Source organism: Artibeus jamaicensis, unplaced genomic scaffold (assembly GCF_021234435.1).
Source record: "Artibeus jamaicensis isolate MK-2021 breed Jamaican fruit bat unplaced genomic scaffold, CSHL_Jam_final contig_373, whole genome shotgun sequence".
NCBI lineage: Eukaryota > Metazoa > Chordata > Mammalia > Chiroptera > Phyllostomidae > Artibeus > Artibeus jamaicensis.
In genome coordinates this window covers 1705553-1723826 of record NW_026521807.1, presented here as the reverse complement: position 1 = coordinate 1723826, position 18274 = coordinate 1705553, and the positions used below count along the sequence as shown (strand labels likewise).

At 41.3% G+C, this 18274-nt stretch overlaps 1 protein-coding gene across 4 annotated transcripts in view; it reads right to left on the bottom strand.

Moving 5' to 3' along the window:
- AGGF1 (angiogenic factor with G-patch and FHA domains 1) overlaps nt 1-18274 on the bottom strand; it is a 73545-nt gene that overhangs the window by 23905 nt on the left and 31366 nt on the right. For 2 of the 4 annotated variants that reach the window (XM_053664437.1, XM_053664440.1), the window contains 3 exons: nt 17936-18063; nt 17694-17793; nt 15878-16272 (listed from right to left, as the gene is read on the bottom strand). In XM_053664437.1, the coding sequence (XP_053520412.1) occupies nt 16072-16272; nt 17694-17793; nt 17936-18063 (429 nt within the window). In that variant the 3' untranslated portion in view covers nt 15878-16071. Of the gene's footprint in view, nt 1-2397; nt 5185-15877; nt 16273-17693; nt 17794-17935; nt 18064-18274 lie in introns of those variants that run through there. The other 2 variants (XM_053664439.1, XM_053664438.1) reach the window with 2 other exon arrangements.

The window sequence follows — 18274 nt, the reverse complement described above, 5'->3', positions numbered from 1 at the left end:
GTACCACGTACATACATACTTTACATACATTCTTATGTTATTATAGCAGCTCCACAAGGAGGTATTAATATTGGGTTGGCTAAAAAGTTCACTTGTTTTTTTCCATAAGATGGCCCTAGTAGCACTTAGCTTTTAACTTCATTCAAAACAATTTTGTTAGACTGTATTGTGAAAGCTGTCATATCAGTGTGTATTTTTTAAAACTTATCAAAACTTATCAAAGTTTTTATGTAGTTAATACTGATGATGGAAGACATATGCAACATTTTAGGCATATTATGCTTTATTGTTTGAAGAAAGGTAAAAACACAACTGAAACATACAAAAGATTTGTGGAGAAAGTGCTGTGACTGATCAAACATGTCAGAAGTGGTTTGCAAAGTTTCGTGCTGGAGATTTCTCTCTGGATGATGCTCCATGGTCAGGTAGACCAGTTGAAGTTGATAGCAATCAAATTGAGTCATTAATTGAGAATTAATGTTATACCATGCAGGAGACAGCCAACATACTCAAAATATCCAAATCAATGAAGTTACTGTTGAAAATGAGAAACGTGTCTTCTCCAGAAAACACTAAGAACTTTTTGGCCAACCCAATAATATGCCTGTTTTACAGCTAAAGAAATTGACATGGAAAGGAGTTAAGTAATTTGTACAAGAATGCAGCTGTTAAGTAGCCGAGCTGAGATACAAATCCAGTCTTCACCTCCAGATGCCAGGCTCCTACCGGCTGTACTGTCACCCTTATTACTCAGTCACCTGGCTGACACACCTGTTTCCTTTCTAACTCCAATTCCAGGTCGAACCATCAGTGACATTAGGAGGAACTAAACATTCACCGTGTGCCAGGGCCACGCTAAATGCTTTACAAGAATAACTGTCTATCCTGCAGCAGCCCCATGACATAAGTGCTCTTAGGCCCATTTTACAGAGGAAGAGATAGGCTCAGGGGAGCTAAGTAATGTCTTTCGAGTCACATGACTACTAAGAGACAGAATAGGACTTGAACTCTGGTCTCACAGAATCCTAGACCACTAAGCTACTGAGTCATCACATGTGTCTTCCTTAAGATGCCGCCTGTCAAACTCAGGCCCCATTTATCAGTCATCTGGGGTTCATCTTCCTGTCCTTGTCCTATCCAACTGTCCCCTACCTGACACTCACCTAGGCCAGAAGAATTGTACTGAGCCAGTGCTGGTATCACTTTTCCTGCTCAAAAGCCCCCGAGGATCACCTATCATCTACAGGTTCAACTCTGTGGCCTGACCTCCCAATCCACCCACCCTGGCCAGGCTAAGGTGTCCCCTCCCCTACCTATTCTCCAGCCAAATCGGACTCCTTGTTCTTCCTGACATGCCCTGGTCCTCGTGCCTCTCTGCCTCTGTTCACCCTCCCTCTACTTAAAAATCGCATTAACTTTTGAGTATGAAACATCCACTCATTTTTCTAAGATCAAGCCCAAATTTGACTGCCTGCATGAAGCTCTCCTTGGTAACTCATTGTTTACAGATGATTCCTTACTTCACTGGACTCTTATCACATTTTGTATCTCATGACCTTTAGAACAGGCCATCTAGTGCATGGCTAGGTGGGTTCTCTGCCAGACCCTGAGCCCTTGGAGTTCAGTCACCCTTCTATGCCCACAATGCCTTGCAGAAAATAGCTGCTTAATAAATATTTGAGGCATCAAATCCACTCAATGTGTTTAAAATTTTTATGGGTTAGTTTTCTCATAATTATTAACATATCTATTCATTTAGTTCTCTAAGTAGAATTTACAACAAAAAATAACCTAAAATGAAATTGCAGTAATGATTTTTTTAAGCTGCCTAGTCAGTAAAAGTTAATTAGTATCAGTTATTGGGCTGTTTTGATTTGAATCCAATCAACTACTCTAGCATGTCATTATCAGAAATGATTCTCTTAAAAATATTTTTTTCATTACTGAAGTAATACAAGTGCAATGCCCCAATCTGGGGAGAACAGCAGGAAAATCATCAACCACCCACCCCACACAGTCCTGTGAACTTGGTAAAACTGCTAATCACATGTTTATGCATTTTATTCTCCCTTTGCAATTTTCACATTTCTCTAATAATAGTAAAAGTTATTTCTCTTAAGTACTGACATTTAACTTCTTTATGTGGATTTATAAGTTCGATATAAGGTTTGAATTTGGACTTCTTAGCAGGAAAAAAAAACTTTTACAAATGTCACTCTTCTATTGAGTTGGCCAAAAAGTTCATTTGGTTTTTTCCATAAGATGGTTCTAGTAGCACTTAGTTGTCTTTAACTTCATTTGAAACAATTTTGTTAGATTTTTATTGTGACAGCTGTCACATCATGCACGTTTAAAAACAAAAGAAATATCAAAATTGAATTTTTTGCAGCCATTTTAATATTGAAGATGTAAGAAAATAAGCAATATTTTGGGCATATCATGATTTTTTAATTCAAGAAAGGTAGAAGCACAACTAAAACACACAAAAAAGACTTGTGCCGTGTATGGAGGAGGTGCTGTGACTGCCTGAACCGTCTCAAAAGTGGTTTGTGAAGTTCCACGCTGGAGACTTCTCTCTGGACAATGCTCCATGGTCGGGCAGACCAGCTGAAGTAGACAGCGATCAATGTTTCTACCATGAAGGAGATAGCCGACATTCTCAAAATATCCAAATCGATAGTTATTGGTAAAAATGAAAATAGTATCTTTGTTTTACAAAAAAAACTGTCCAGACTTTTTGGCTAACCCAGTATTTCATCAATTGTTAGAACTGTTAAAACAGGCAAAGATTCACTTTTGGAATCATAATCACTCCCTCAAGAAAGAGAGCCAGTGAGAACGGGATGGCTCTGCAGGGACAGGCGGTGGGGCGGGCAGGGTGGAGAACATCAGCCTGACTGCTGACTGCTGGCCGTGGGAGGGAAGGGAAGGCATTCTGCTTTCTGCTTTCTACACCACTGCAATTTCGTAGCAGAATATAAAATTACTTACATTTTGCAAATGAAGAATCCTCACTATTTGCACTCAGCTTCCTCAATTAAAATAAAATCTTCAACACAAGGACTGATATAATCCCCACTTCCAGAAAAGCCTAGAAGGAAATGTGGCCCTTATGCAGCCCAACCCCATCATTTGACAGAGACAAGAGTCCCAGGGTGCCTTGTCTGGTACCAAGAGATAGTGGCCATGGCAGTTCACGTGACTCCAGCCTCCTGAACAGGTTCTGCCCCCTTGGGTGTGAGTGCTCTGCTGGCAAAACACAGGAACTATCAGGACCAACCAGATGAGCTGGCATCTGGATGTCAACCCAACTGGGGGAGTGCCCAGGTAGGTTCTGGGAATTGCTTTGGCCTCCTGGCTATGGCCTTGTCTGCTCACAGAGTTGTCACTACTGATGGGTGACAGTGATACGCCTCACCTATAGTAGCAGGGCTTCCCTGATCTATGTGCCTGGACTTGCCAATGGCAGCACCCAGGTGCTGCCTTTGAGAGCAATGCATGCATTGCATTAACGAGGTGGATGGCTGGGACTGGGGTGCAGACCGCCCTGAACCTAGCTCAGCTCCTGCCCTAATGCCACTTTGGGTTGAAATTTGGCATGGAGAGGGGGTATGGGTACATCAGGGCAATGACAACCAAGCCTGAAAGAGTTAGGGCCCTTTAGGCACCTACATTTGTCATCCTTGGGGGTTGGAGAAGAAAAGGGTTTGGCTTGCTTTGGGCTGAGTTTCATGTCCATGAAATAGCTGTCCAAGTCTCTTAGTATTTCAGAATAGACTCCAAAACATCGGGCTTTGTTTTGCTGCCCTGGAGTCATTAGGGAAGTCTATTGCTGAGGGCTTGAACTTCTTGCCTTTCTACAACTGGCCTCTTCCTTTGGAAAATGGATGAGGTGACTGTTAAGGTCCCTTTTGACTTTATAGTGCTATGGTGACATGAAATACAGTGAAACATCAATTGACTTCTGAGTGAATGAATCAGTTGCTCTGCTGAATTGGATTCTCTTGTCAACTGGAGATTTAGAAGAAAATGTTGAAAGTCACATATGTACGATTATTAAAAATAGTAATTGTGTATCAAGCTGCTTTTTCCACAGCACTGAGGTACGGACCTCTCAGATTCACACTTAGAACTGAAATGTGGGCAGCAGTGATCGGCATGGGCTCCCTCAGTATACACTTTCTGTGCTCACAACACCACAGGTGGGGTAAATGCCCACATTTTACAAACGAGACCCCACTCTTCAACAAGGCCAAGTGGCCTGCTGAGGACCACACAGCTAGCAAGTAGCAGACTGGAGCCTGGAGCTCCATCCATGGATCCTGGTCAGATCTGGGGCCAAACAGTTAAGCTTCCTCCCAGGCCTCTCTTCTGGCCCATCTCTTCATCGGGGCTAAGACTTCTGGGTCCTGGCACGAGTGCCTGCCAACACTTGGGTCGCCGGTGGCTATTTCCCACCCACCTAGTTCTGGGTACCAGCCAGCTCTCCCTGGGGAAGCAACAATGGCCTCTGCATTAGTTTCCTGTTGCTGCTGTACCGAATTGCCACAAATTTTGTGGCTCAAAACAACATAAATTTATCTTATAGTCCTGCAAGTCAGGAAATGATCTCAAAGTGTTGGCTCTCTTAAGGCTCTGTGAGAATCTCAGATTCTCAGTGTTTTTTGCCTCTTTTGGCTTCTAAAGCATGGGGTTTCCCACATGCGTTGGGCTTGTGGCCCCTTTCAGCAAGGGCCAGCCATTCTCACATTGCATCTCTAGGTCTCCCTCTTGCACATTAGAAGAACACTCTCCTAACCTCACGGTTAGACTTAATATGTTAATTCTCCCCTGCCAGGTAACATACTGAAAGCTTCCCAGGATTAGGACAGACATGGAGAGAGGGTGGTAACCCTGCTTACTGCAGCACCAGACTGCCGGGCACAGGTCTGGGAGGGGGTGTGAGAGGTGCTTATGGGCCCCTTTCCCAGAAATCAGTACTTCAGTGGGGATCCTAATATTTCCCCCTTACATTTCATCATCTTTGCCCCTGTGGGCACCACTCAGACTCTTCTGGGACATACCTGGAGGGCAGGTGTGAAACATGCCTCTGGGGGAAACTGGAGGCCTCCGTTGTTCTGAGGATACTGGTGAATTTCTGCACTAACAAGGATCCTGTTGACCAGGAAGGCCAGGTGGTGATGTCTGTGGAGGTGAACAAGCTTTTGGAGTCAGATGTTTCCAACTACACATGTGAAGTGTCACCATGGCAACCACTTTAAGCCCTCTGAAATCCCGTTTCCTTGTTAGGAAAATGAGGACAGTACATACCTTAAAGGGTTGTTGAAGATTAAGCACAATATTATGCTGACATATAGTTGAAACCCAGTCACTATGACTTCTAGTTATCTAAATGCTTAGTGGACATGTGGTCCTGTGCAAAACGCCCAGGGAGACATCCAGTCCACACCCAGCAGCCCTTGAGATGTGGTCCAGTCAAAACTGCCCATAAGCATATATGGTCCCTGTTTTGGTCCTGTCAAAACATCCATGTTTCGCAAACACTCCTAGGTTCAAAGAGCCCATAATGTTTATTTATACATTTGGTTTACAGGATTCATACATTTTTTTACTGGCCCAATAATTCTGCAGTAGCTCTACTGCCAATAGCCTATCTTGCCTCGGTAACCTAGCCAGCCATACATAGCTCCTGGGGTTAAATAGATGGGTTGGTGTGAACCAAATGTCTCCATGGATGTTCTGGTACAGGACCAAATATCAAGGACATTTTGGCAGGGACCAAATGTTGACATGGACATTTTGGATGGAACCAAGTGCCCTGCAAGGACCTGAACGGGAGTTCAAAACCAGTCCAAAGAATCTCAGAGAGAGCAGCTTCCCTGGGGTGATTCCTGAGAACAGATGCACACAAATCACGAAGGTTTGCCAGGCCATTTCTCTTCGTGATAGAGACATTTTCCTGTCAAAACATGATTTCCAACTTAATTTGCCAAATGAGCTACCCTGGTCACAGCTCAACACGACTTGTGACTACAAAGTAACCTTACCAATCTCACAAGTAACTATGTCAGCACCTTCCCATCTAAGTACTTTCCCTGCAAAGTAGTCACACTGGGAGATACAGTGACTCCCCCAAATGCTTCCATGCTTAAACACTTCTGGAACCACTCTTTAAGAGTAGTTCTCCCAGTTGCTGGCACGCTCTTTAAAAAACATCTTTAAGCCCTGGTTGGCGTGGCTCAGTGGATTGAGTGCTGGCCTGTGAACCAAAGGGTTGCCAGTTCGATTCCTAGTCAGGGCACATGCCTGTGTATGGCTGGGCCAGGTCCCCAGCTGGGAGCACGTGCACAAGAGGCAACCACACACACTGATGTTTCTCCCTCTCTTTCTCCCTTCCTTCCCTTCTCTCAAAAATAAATAAATAAATAAATCATTTAAAAAAATCCTTAGTTGGCAAATACTCATTTTTCCAGGAAAAAATGTGATTTTTTAAAAGAGCTGACAGTTATTCAGACCCCACTCCGGTGAATGTGGTAGATGATTAATCAAATTAACTTTTCTGGATAATATAGTATGATTATCATAAATCAACAGTAACGATTTTTTGTGAGGCTCATAAACTGGCCCTGATAGTGTTATATATTAAGGTTAAGGTAGCATGGTCATTGTGATGTGAATGAATTCAGAGAGCACTAGGAGTCATTACATATTGAAATAACATTGAATGTTTCTTTTTCCGAAGACCATAATTATGACATTCTCTGAGATCTGATTTCACAGTACTAAAATGAAGACTAAGGAAAAGCACTAAATGCTAATGGACGCTTTGTTATTTCAGTATATATTCTCCTGGGCCTTTGGGCACAATAAGTAATGACCAAGATGAGTGCGCCAGCAACCCTCCTGGCCTCTGAAGTCTACTAGTGATCGGAAGCTAAGCAACGCACTGCCATGTGTTAAAATACATTGAATAATATTCCACCGATTTGTCCCTGTCTTTTGCTTTCTGGGCAATGAAATACCATGGCATTTCTACATAGACAAAAAAGCTAGCTTTTTGCTACAAAATTTCTAGAAGATCATCCTTACTCAGCAGGCAGAAGACATTGTTTGCCTCCATTCACATGAACTTTGCAAAACGCATCTGCTCCTCATTCTCTGCAAAGTTTCTGATTTATATATTCTCCATCAGCTCCAATCCAGTGACCTGATTCGTGTAGCATTTTTTTTGTACTTCAATGATCTATTGGTTAGACTTCGAACCACAAAACCCAAACGTCCGAGCAGGCAGAGCTATTGTTATTTTCAGGTAATGAGGAGAAATACATAACAAAATGAGGGGCTGCAGCATCACTAAGGGGCACACATTCAAATCCCTCAAAACCATGACTATGATCTTTTTGAAGGCAGAGTTTATAAGATCACCCTAAAAAGGTCTGAAGATCTGAAAACATTAAACAATAACGACAAACCAAATTGCCCCTTCCTCCTCTACCCTAAGAACTTCTGGCTTGTGAAAAACCTTTTAAATGAATAAAAACTATTTTAGATTAATACTCTTTTGGGAACTACTGAGACCTTCATTGACTACATGACGTTTACATTCTACCAAATAGTATCTAAGAAATAAATGTAAGCTCCAAGAATGCAGGAAGTCTTACCCAGTTTGTTTCCTACTATATCCCCAAGTGCTGAGAATTGTGCCAGGCCTGTATAAAGCACCTCATGGATACCTGCTGTATGAATGCATGCTGTTGAAATATCTTCACGTAAGAGTGTCTGAAATCTAGTTCTCAGAGTTTTCCCTGCAGCTCCTTGCTCCCACAGGGAACTGAGAACCAGGGGGAGCTTGCTAGGTCTCCCTGCTAGGCCTCCAGACAGCTCCTCTTTCCAAGTCATGCAGAATCTATCCCTCCTTTGAGGACTGCGAGGGTCATCTACAATAGTTTCCACCTTTTCTCATTACCAATCTCCTGCTCATTCTCCAATATTCATGAAGAAACCTAGCTCCTGCTCAGTCTTCTGGTCCATACCTTTCTCCAAGCATCACCCTAAGGAATGAAGACAGCCCACCAACTCACTCCACCCCCACCCCGGCTCCAATAACCACCATCTCCACTCTGGAATCTACTACAGCTGTGCCCTTGGTAATGGTTGCATGGCACAATAATACTAATAATTTCTAGTATTTGAGGGCTTTTATTATGTGCTGGACACTGCTCAGTACCACATACGCCTTATTGTCTCACTTAAACTTTCCAACAACCCCATTAAGTTACCCAATTTTTAAATACATTTTTAGACTTCCAGCCAAAATGGAGGTGTAGGTAGACACAGTGTGCCTCCTTGCACAACCAAAATTAAGGACAACAAAAATTTAGAAACAAAAAAACAACCAGAACTGACAAAAAATTGAACTGTATGGAAGTCCAACAACCATTCATCCAGACCAGTGAGAGAGGCCGAGTCAGCAGCCAGCAGAGAGGGGTCTCTGCAAGAAAAGGCAGTGGCTGACAGACCCTGGGTGTGGACAGGCAACGAGCAGACCCAGTGAGATGCACAAGGTGGCTGGCTGACTGAGGTCACACATTTGCATGCAGATAAACCAGGCAAAAACGGGCAGCAAGACAGACCCATGGCCCCAGCAACAGGAAAGAAAGCCTAAAAGCACCAGTTGAAAATACTTGTGGAGGTGGAGGAGCTGGGAGAGACTCCCAGCCTCACAACAGAGTTCGTTGGAGAGACCCACAGGGTCCTAGAACGTACACAAGCCCACCTACCCAGGAATCAGCACCAGAAGGGCCCAGTTTGCTTGTGAGAAGCGGTAGAAGAGACTGAAAAATCTGAGAGAGAGTGGAACAAGCACCACTGCTCCCTCTCGGACCCCGTCCCCACATACAGTGTCACAACCCAGCAACTGGGTTCCCCACCCTGGGGAAAACCTAAGGCTCCACCCCTCATACATAACAGGCATGACCAGACCCCCCCCCCAAAAAAAAAGGGCTCAAACGGAAGAACAGATCAAAGCCCCAGAGCCAATACATCTAAGTGACCAAGAGATAGTCAAACTATCAGAAGCACAGTTCAAAACACTGATGATCAGGATGCTCACAGAACTAGTTGATTTTAGTTGCAAATTAGATGAAAAAATGAAGGCTATACTAAGTGAAATGAAGGAAAAAGCACAGGGAACCAATAGTTATGGAAACAAAACTGGGACTCAAATCAATGGAGTGGACCAGAAGGAAGAAAGAAACAACCAAACAGAAAAGAATGAAGAAACAAGAATTCAAAAAAGTAAGGAGAGGCTTAGGAACCTCCAGGACATCTTTAAACGTTCCAACATCTGAATTATAGGGGTACCAGAAGGGGAAGAGGAAGAGCAACAAGTGGAAAACTTATTTGAACAAATAATAAAGGAGAACTCCCCCAATCTGGCAAAGGAAATAGACTTCCAGGAAATCCAGGAAGCTCAGAGTCCCAAAGAAGTTGGACCCAAGAAGGAACACACCAAGGCACATCATAATTACACTACCCAAGATTAAAGATAAGGAGAGAATCTTAAAAGCAGCAAGACAAAAGGTGAGGGTTACCTACAAAGGAGTGCCCATAAGACTGTCAGCTGATTTCTCAAAATAGACCTTGCAGGCAAGAAGGAGCTGGAAAGAAGTATTCCAAGTTATGAAAGACAAGGAAGGACCTACATCCAAGGTTGCTCTATCCAGCAAAGCTTTCATTTAGAATAAAAGGGCAGATAAAGTGCTTCTCAGATAAAGTCAATTAAAGGAGTTCATCATCACCAAGCCCTTATTATATGAAATGTTAAAGGAACTTATCTAACAAAAAGAAGATAAAAAATATAAACAGTAAAAAGAGAGCAAAGTCACAAATATTTACCACCACACCTAAAACAAAAGCAAACCAAGCAAACAACTAGAACAGGAACAGAACCACAGAAATGGAGATCACATGGAGGGTTAGCAACAAGGGAATGGGAGGAGGAAAGTGGGGGGAAAGGTACAGAGAATAAGTAGCATAGACGATAGGTAGAAAATAGACATGGTTAGGGCAAGAATAGTATGGGAAATGTAAAAACTAAAGAACTTATGACACATGGACATGAACTAAAGGGGGGAATGTGGGTGGGGGGGTGTGCAGGGTAGAGGGGAATGAAGGAGGGGAATGGGACAACTGTAATAGCATAAACAATAAAATATACTTTAAAAAACGAAAAATTAAAAAAAAGTTTAAAAAATACATTTTTAAACAGCACTCAGCTCAGAAGTGGTGGGTCTGTAATTTGAACCCCGGTCAGTTGGACTCTAACCTGTGATCTTAACCAGTGGGGTAAAACTAATCACAATAAACCCTGGCTCTGCCACTCTGTCCCATGGGCTTTTTGACGCTGAGCAAAATTAAAACCTCTCTAAGCCTCAATTTTCTAATTTATAAAACTCTGTCAGAAATAAAGAAGATAATATGTTAAGTGCCTAGCACAGTGCCTGACACACCACAAATGTGCGGCATCCATCCCACCGACAAGTGCTTGCTGTGCGCCTGGTACGCACCCCCTACGCACCCCCTGGGGAGGGGCTGAAGACACAGCAGCAGGAGAGACACAGCAGGCGTCTGCCTGCACCGGACTGTGCGGCATCTGGCGGGTGCTCAGCAAACATTCCATAGATGAAACAAGCCTTCAAGGGGGTCTGCCACCTCTGCTCTACCTCTCATCCATCAGCCAGCTATTCTGCTATAAAGCAATCTAATGAGGGCCTTTCCCTGCTTAACATCCTTTATCCTCAAAAAGGATAAAATCCTAATTTCTTAACACAATATGCTAGAATGGCTGTAGGTAAGTGGCCCAGTTCGGTGAGAGGTCCCCACCCTACCCCACTCTACCTGCACTTCTTCAAGCAGTGAAAACCTTTCTTTATATGAAATCTGTTTGGAAGCCTGAACTGAAAACCAGATCAATAGAGACCTATCCCGGTAACAGGCATGAGAACTGGAGGCCCTGATCTGGCATCCGAACCCCTTCCCACCCTCCCCAAGTGTGTGCGTGCACACACAGCTGCAGCTCCCAAAGCCACGCCCCAGGTTCTGCCACCAAGCTCTACACAGGTGTTGTTCTAACTGCAGGGCACAATCCATTAGTGGATTGTGAAATCAATTCAGTGTTCGGAATCAGTGATTTGGCAAACAAAAGAAAGAGTGCAGTACAGGAACTAATGGCCAAGTACTGGTATAAAAAACCCATTAGATATGTACACACAGATACTCATACACCACACTGTGATATAAACTGTATTCCGTAGTGTGGATCATGGTCAGAAGGACCTGAGAGCCACTGTATGACATTTTCTAAGCAGCCTCGGTTCCTTCCATGTTTCCTCAGTCACATAAAACTCCATCTGCAGCAAGCCACTCGCGGTCCCCCAAACACGTCTTGCTCTTTCACTTCTATGCCTGCGAGTGCACACGCCAGGCCTGGTGCTAGGCACTAGAAATGCACAATGAGAAAAACCAAGGTCTTGACCACATGACATTCAACCATCTAGAGAGACAAATATCCTACAGGTCACCCTGATTAATATATAACTGTGAACCAAAATAACCAGTCTAAGTGAAACAATGGATTTTCAAGAACGATGGATTTATCAAAGGATTTTGGACAATCTATTTATCAATGACTTTTCAATGGATTTATCAAAGGCAATTAACCAGTCTAGGGGGACAAAGGAGGCATCCCTGAAGAAGAATCAATTAGCAGAATCTAAAGAATATCGCAGGGTTAACTAGGTAAAAGAGTAGAGAGAGCATTCCAGACATAATGGAATATAAGCAACCCTGGGAGGAGAGGGGACATGGCATATTTGAGAAACTGAAGAAGAGGCCAGCATGGCAGAGCCCATGAACAAGTGGGAGAGAGATCCAAGATGACTGGGAAACCTAGCAGTGACAAGACCAGGTGGGTCTAATGGGCTAGGATTTTGTGTTCTGTCCTCAGAGTAAGGGGAAGAAACCACTGGAGGATTTCAACAGAGATAATAAAAAGGGAGTTGTGAAAACACGGTGTCTACAGTGTGGATGGGGTTGGGGGTGAAAGGAGTGGCTGCCTGGGGGCGAGTTAGGAGACTACAGAATAGTCCAGGCGAGTGGTGACAGTGAACTGATTTCCTGTCTTGGAAATCAGGGGGAAGGCAAGAGAAGTGAACAGAGGCTAACTCCTAGGTTCTGGCTTGTACAGCTGGCTAGATGGTGCTGCCAGCTAAGAGTAAACTGGAAAAGACCAGGTTTGGAGATTATGGATTCAACCTTAGAGAGGCTGCATTTATGGTGACTTCGAATTAGGTATGTGTCCCGTAAGAACCTGGAGTCACGAGTTCACAGATGGTAAATGAAACTGGGCATACGAGTGAGGAAGATGCCTGGGGTTGAGCCCTGAAGGCCTCTCTGTTTCCTGGTGTTCTCTCCTGCCTGTTGTAAATGCGTGTGATTACACCTAGTTAACCACACAATTATATCTACTTTAAAGTTCAGATATAGAAATACAAAAACAAAAAGTGGAAGTCTGTTCACTCCTTGGGTAATTAATATTAACAGCTCAATATATACCCATATGTTTTAAATGGGATTATGCTATGCACACTTTTCTATAATGTTTCTTTTTAAAATCAACAATATAGTAAAAATACTCTTCTATATCAGAGTATATATAGTTCTATCTTACTCATCTGAAGGGCAGCAAAGTATTGTATGGCAGGACTGTGCCACAATTTAACAAACCCCCTTGGTTACCTGCTCATTCTACTGTCCCCCTCCTGCCTTGCTCACCGAATCCCGATTCCATTCCAACAGCAACATGGTCAGCCTCAGGCGATGGTTCATGATTGGCTTGAGTCAATTAAGACCATGCTGTTGTCCTCCTTTTCTTTCTTATTTTTTTAGGCTTTAAAATATTTTTTGAAAATGCATTGATTTTAGAAAGAGTCATAGAGTAATACTGAGTTGGTGTTTCACTTATTTATGCATTTACTGGTTGCTTCTTATACGTGCCCTGACTGGGGATCAAACCCACAACACTCGGTATACTGGGATGATGCTCTAACCAAATGAGTTATCCATCCCGAGCCTACCGCCTACCTTTTCAATTTCCCTTGCAGCTTTGGGTAGTCATGTCATCAGGTTCTGGCTAATGAACTTAAAGGGAAGTCTGCTATGATGGCTTCTGAGTAAGCTTTTGCTTTCCAAATAAAAGAATGAACATGAGTACCACTCTCTCTACCCTTTCTCCCTATTTTGGACATAAATGTGATGACTGAGGAAGCTCCATAAGAAACTTTGCAACTACAAAGCCATGAGCCAGCACTGAGAGTAGTAAAGCAGAAAGGCGGAGAGGAAGCCTGAGCTAACACGAATAGACACACACGCGAACACTGACTCATTTTAAAGGATCCAAATGTATTTCCAACTTTAAAGTCTAAAAAAGTAAAATAAAACATTCTGAATCAAAGATTCAAAGACGTAAGTGATGCCCTACAAAAATAAGCAGCACATTTAGAACAAGATGCTAGAGAAAATACAGCTGTCCCTGAGATGCCTTTACGTGTGGGACCAGAAACGCCTTTCTGGCTCCCTGCCAAGCAAACACCTGTGTCCTGCAACTGGACCTTTGAGCACAACCGCTGACACCTGTCCCGCTGTACTTTGTGATTTCTACCTCCTTTTGGCTGCATTTTGAAAATGTACCACATTAAGAAATAATCTTTTACATGGAAAGTTGAAAGGTAATTGATTTGGGTGAACCATTACTTTTCCTAAGCTTATAACTAGTATAAAAATGCAACAATCAGAAGTGAAAACTGTTTAAAAGAAAAAAAAATCCTCTCTTAAGAGAAAGTGCTTCCTAGCTATTTATTCTTGAAAATACTCCATTATTTTGCCCTAATGTTGATGGTTTCTTCTGTTCTCAATTTTACCAGCTTCTCATGTTCTGACAAAAATATAAGATGTTAGATTTCTCAAATTCAGCAACTTATAGCTCCACTTTAATACTTAAAAGGCTATTCAATTAATATATAATGCATAATGTATTAAATTACTGTATACTGTGTGAATAAACTATAATTTAAGATATTAGAAACAAAATGATTTTATGTGTAACCCATATTGCACATAATTCATACCTATGCTTCTAAACAAACAAAAGCTCACAACTGTACTACTTTTAAAGTTTACAAAGTGCTTTTATATACATTTTCCCATTTTCTACTCTAGACAGACATGTGAGATAAATATTATTTCACAGTTGGAAATCAGACTCAGACATTACGAGTGCTTTAACCACTATACAGTATAGCCCTGAGACTTTGATCTGCAAATGGTCTGAATAATGCAAATATCACATACATTTCGATTTTTATCACCATTTTCAAGTTTCCATTTTCTTAACAAAAAAAAACAATGAAAAGTTTTCTGCAATCCAATAGTAACAATGGGAATACATAGATAATATACTAACCCAACAAGTAAGAGGTACCAGAAAAAAACCTCTACTTTGGTAGTTCTGTTGTTACTTACATACAGGGCACCAGAACCAAAACCACATTTAAGTGAGTAACATTTTTCTGTTTTAGAGAAAATAATGCAGGCAACTCCTGTTGACTCCGAGTCTAATGTACGTATATATGTGTTAGGAGGAGTAGGTGGCCAGGAAGGATACAGAAAAATACTTAATCCAGATCTGGACCTGTAGGGCCTCTAATTATCCCAGCACAGGCCTAAAGGGACTCGACAATTTGGTAACATGTCTCATCTTCAGTAATGAATCTCTTTTTTATTTTCCCATTCCCTTTGCTTTCTAAGCACCCTATACCATTTAGACTAGAAATTCCAACAGGTAGCCTTTCTTTCTGAATTATCTTTTCTTCTGTACAACTGTTTTTGAGAATTTCCCTTTCCTATTCCAAATCTTGAAGACATTTCTTTATAGTAGATGAGGCTTATGGTCAGTGCCAGGAAAGAGTCCGGCATGAATTTCACAGCAAAGAGCTGAGAGAAACTCTGAATGAAGGGCAGTGGTCACTGGCAGAGCAGAGCTGCCTGCACTCGGAAAGCTGCGTGCAGTTCTCCAGCATGTGAAGAGATCCCTTTGTGACTGCTCTGACAATTTAAGAAGGAAAATTCTGGCTGGTAGTGAGTTTAAATTCTTGGTTCAAAGAATCACTCTTTTTGATATAATGTTTTTATTGCATTTGAGAACACTTTCAATAAATACTTCAGTCTGAGACTTGGCTAGGTACTTTACTCTGTATTAGAAATCAGATTTCTGTGGCAAAACTCTATTGCCAGAAATGGGATTTATCAAAACTACAAATGCTAGCACACTGAATATTTCAATATTATACTCAATTGTTCATATCTAAATATTTCAGCTATGAAACAAACCAATGTAAATGCTTAATATATAGTACAAATCAACAGATTCTTCACAGAAGAAAACATGAAAGGCTAATTTTCTATTTGTCGTCACCTGTTCGTTAGTTCTTCAATAACATTACTTACGTTATTTCAAGGATAAAACTTATGCACCACTGCCGACTTTTTCTCAACATTTTTTATCTAAGTTCTAAAGGGCATAAACAAGAATGTATATAATCAGAATTGTTTTTATAAACTTTTGGGTTTTTTGTTGCACGTGTTACAATAATGAATCTATGCAGACAAGGACAAATGTACATTTAAATCATTAGTGGGTACATGAATTTTACCTACATGGCTAGCTACTTATATGCCTCTTATAAATGACAAGATAAAAATAACAAAGTTTGATAAGCTCATCCATGCCCTGTGAACTTTAATCCATTCATCAAATAACTTGATTAAGTCACTATTTATTAGGGTTTTAAAAAAACTACAAAATACACTTTATTACACATTTCTGAATCATGAGGGGGCAAACTGTGATACAGTACCCTCATGCCACTGGCTCTTTTGGAGGGAAAAGTTCTTCAACGAAATAAGAGTTTCCAGACTCTGTTAAAAAAGTTTGAACTGTTCCATGACTGACCTTCACTCTACAGTCCCTTTGACCCAAGGCACTGTCCCTGGTGCATCTTGTTGAGGTTTAGTTTCTGGGAAGTTTTCAGCAAACCTCTCTCGTGCTTTCTCCCAGTTCTTTTTGCTCTTGTTTTGGAGAAGGTGGACATCTTCAATTGAGCATGGTTTGCCTGTCCCCAAGCCTGCATGTGTTCGCCGAAGCTGAAGCTGGATCTGTTGAGCAGAGGGCTTATTTACTGTGCAAGTCAAAGCACACTGAAATCTGCTCTGTGCAACTTAGTATTTTAACTATAATTCTTTGATTTAGAAAAGATTAATGCAAAAGAAAAACCTATCTAACGCAACAGATACAGACAAGAATACCTACATGATTATAAATGGAACTTCTATAAAAACTCATTTTTCTGCATTGTCTTGCCTGTCAATAAGGACAGCTGTCGCTGCTCCTAAAATAGCACTGAATTTCACTGAAATGCTGCAGACTCTGCCATCCCACTCTACCCAAAGGTAAAGGCAGTAGATGTACTTAAACCTACTGTCCTACCCTCACCTAAGTAAGTGAACAGGTAGGTTAAACATGAAGAGCCACAAAAAGAATGTGATTGCTTAGTTTCATAAGAGGGGAATACTTCTCATTATTTTGAGAACCATTAAAAGCTACCAGTTACTGGGTATCTAATATACGTCAGGCACCATGCTGAGGCCTTTATCTTCACGGTGTCACTGAAAAAGTTATTATCATCCCCATTTTTACATATGAAAACTGAAGTCCCAACTTGCCCTAAGTCCCACAGATAGTGACACTGCACATATTCTAACCTAGGTCTGACTATAAAACCCAAGTTCTTCCCATAATATCTTAATGAAATAAGAAAGCTTACATAAACTCCCAGTGATCCATAGATACCAAGTAATAAATAAGAAAGCTCTTCAGTCATGTTACTTTGTTAGGTTTTTGTGAAGGATAATCTGAACCTTAATTAAATCACTGTACAGTGTTTTTCAAACATTCTTCCTTCTATTGCTTGTTGTTACATAATCTGATTCCCGGACCCAAAACAAATTCTCCAGCTAACAGAACCTGTGTATTTGTAAATTAACATTATACCTGCTCCTGCAATGCTTAGTACCAGGAAATCATTAAAAACAACTAAAAGATACAGGAAAACCTTTGCCTCAGAAAGTAACATTTACTATCCTAGTTCCACTGAAGAAAACTTCAATTCTAAGAGGATTCCTAAAAACATTAAAAGCAAAATAATGGCCCTGGCTGGTGTGGCTCAGTGCACTGAGTGCTGGCCTGTGAATCAAAGGGTTGCTGGTTCGATTTTCAGAACCACAGCACATGCCTGGGCTGCAGACCAGGTCCCCATTAGGGGACACGTGAGAGGCAACCACAGATTGACGTTTCTCTTCCTCTTTCTCCCTCCCTAAAAATAAATAAATTCTTTAAAAATAAAAAGCAAAATAATGCACATATATATTTGGTGATCATGAATGCCACAAAGGCAGTAATCATCTGTTTTTACTCCCTGCCACGCTACTAGCTCTTAAGGCAATTCCTGGCACATATCAGGTACACACTAAATATACCCACTGTAAAAATAAAGAGTGAAAGAAAATGCAAGTCTTACCGGAGTTTTCATTCCTCCACCGTCCTTCCCTAGGCCCTCTCCCTTTTTCCAGCCCATCTTTTCCAGCATCTTCCGACCTTTGTTGCTATCAGTAATTTCACTTTTTAAAAAAATTAAGAAAAAAAATTAAGATGGTAGCTGACTTCTAAAACACCATTTAGGTTACATTTATAATAAATGAGTAAGTTAAAATAACTGGTACAACTACTCCAGAAAACTACTTTGGACAAGTTAACACTTACGAATGAACAGATGCAGGAGCATCATCTCTCTGGAAAGTTCCTTCACTTCCAATCTGCTTCCTACGCTTTCCTGCTCTGTCTTTGTATTTCGGATTCTTCAATGCCTTTTCATCTTCATAGTCTGTATTCTTTAAAAACACAAAATATTCATTCATAAAAACCAACAAAGCTGATAAATAAAATGTAATGTCTGTGTATTTGACTCACTTTGAAAATACGGTTCAATGTGGTCTCTATTAAATAATGAATTAAAACCATAATGTAAATAGAGACAACTATGTCACTGGATGCTATTTTTATTCTATCTCCTTTAAGATGTTTGTTATCTGAAATTGTACT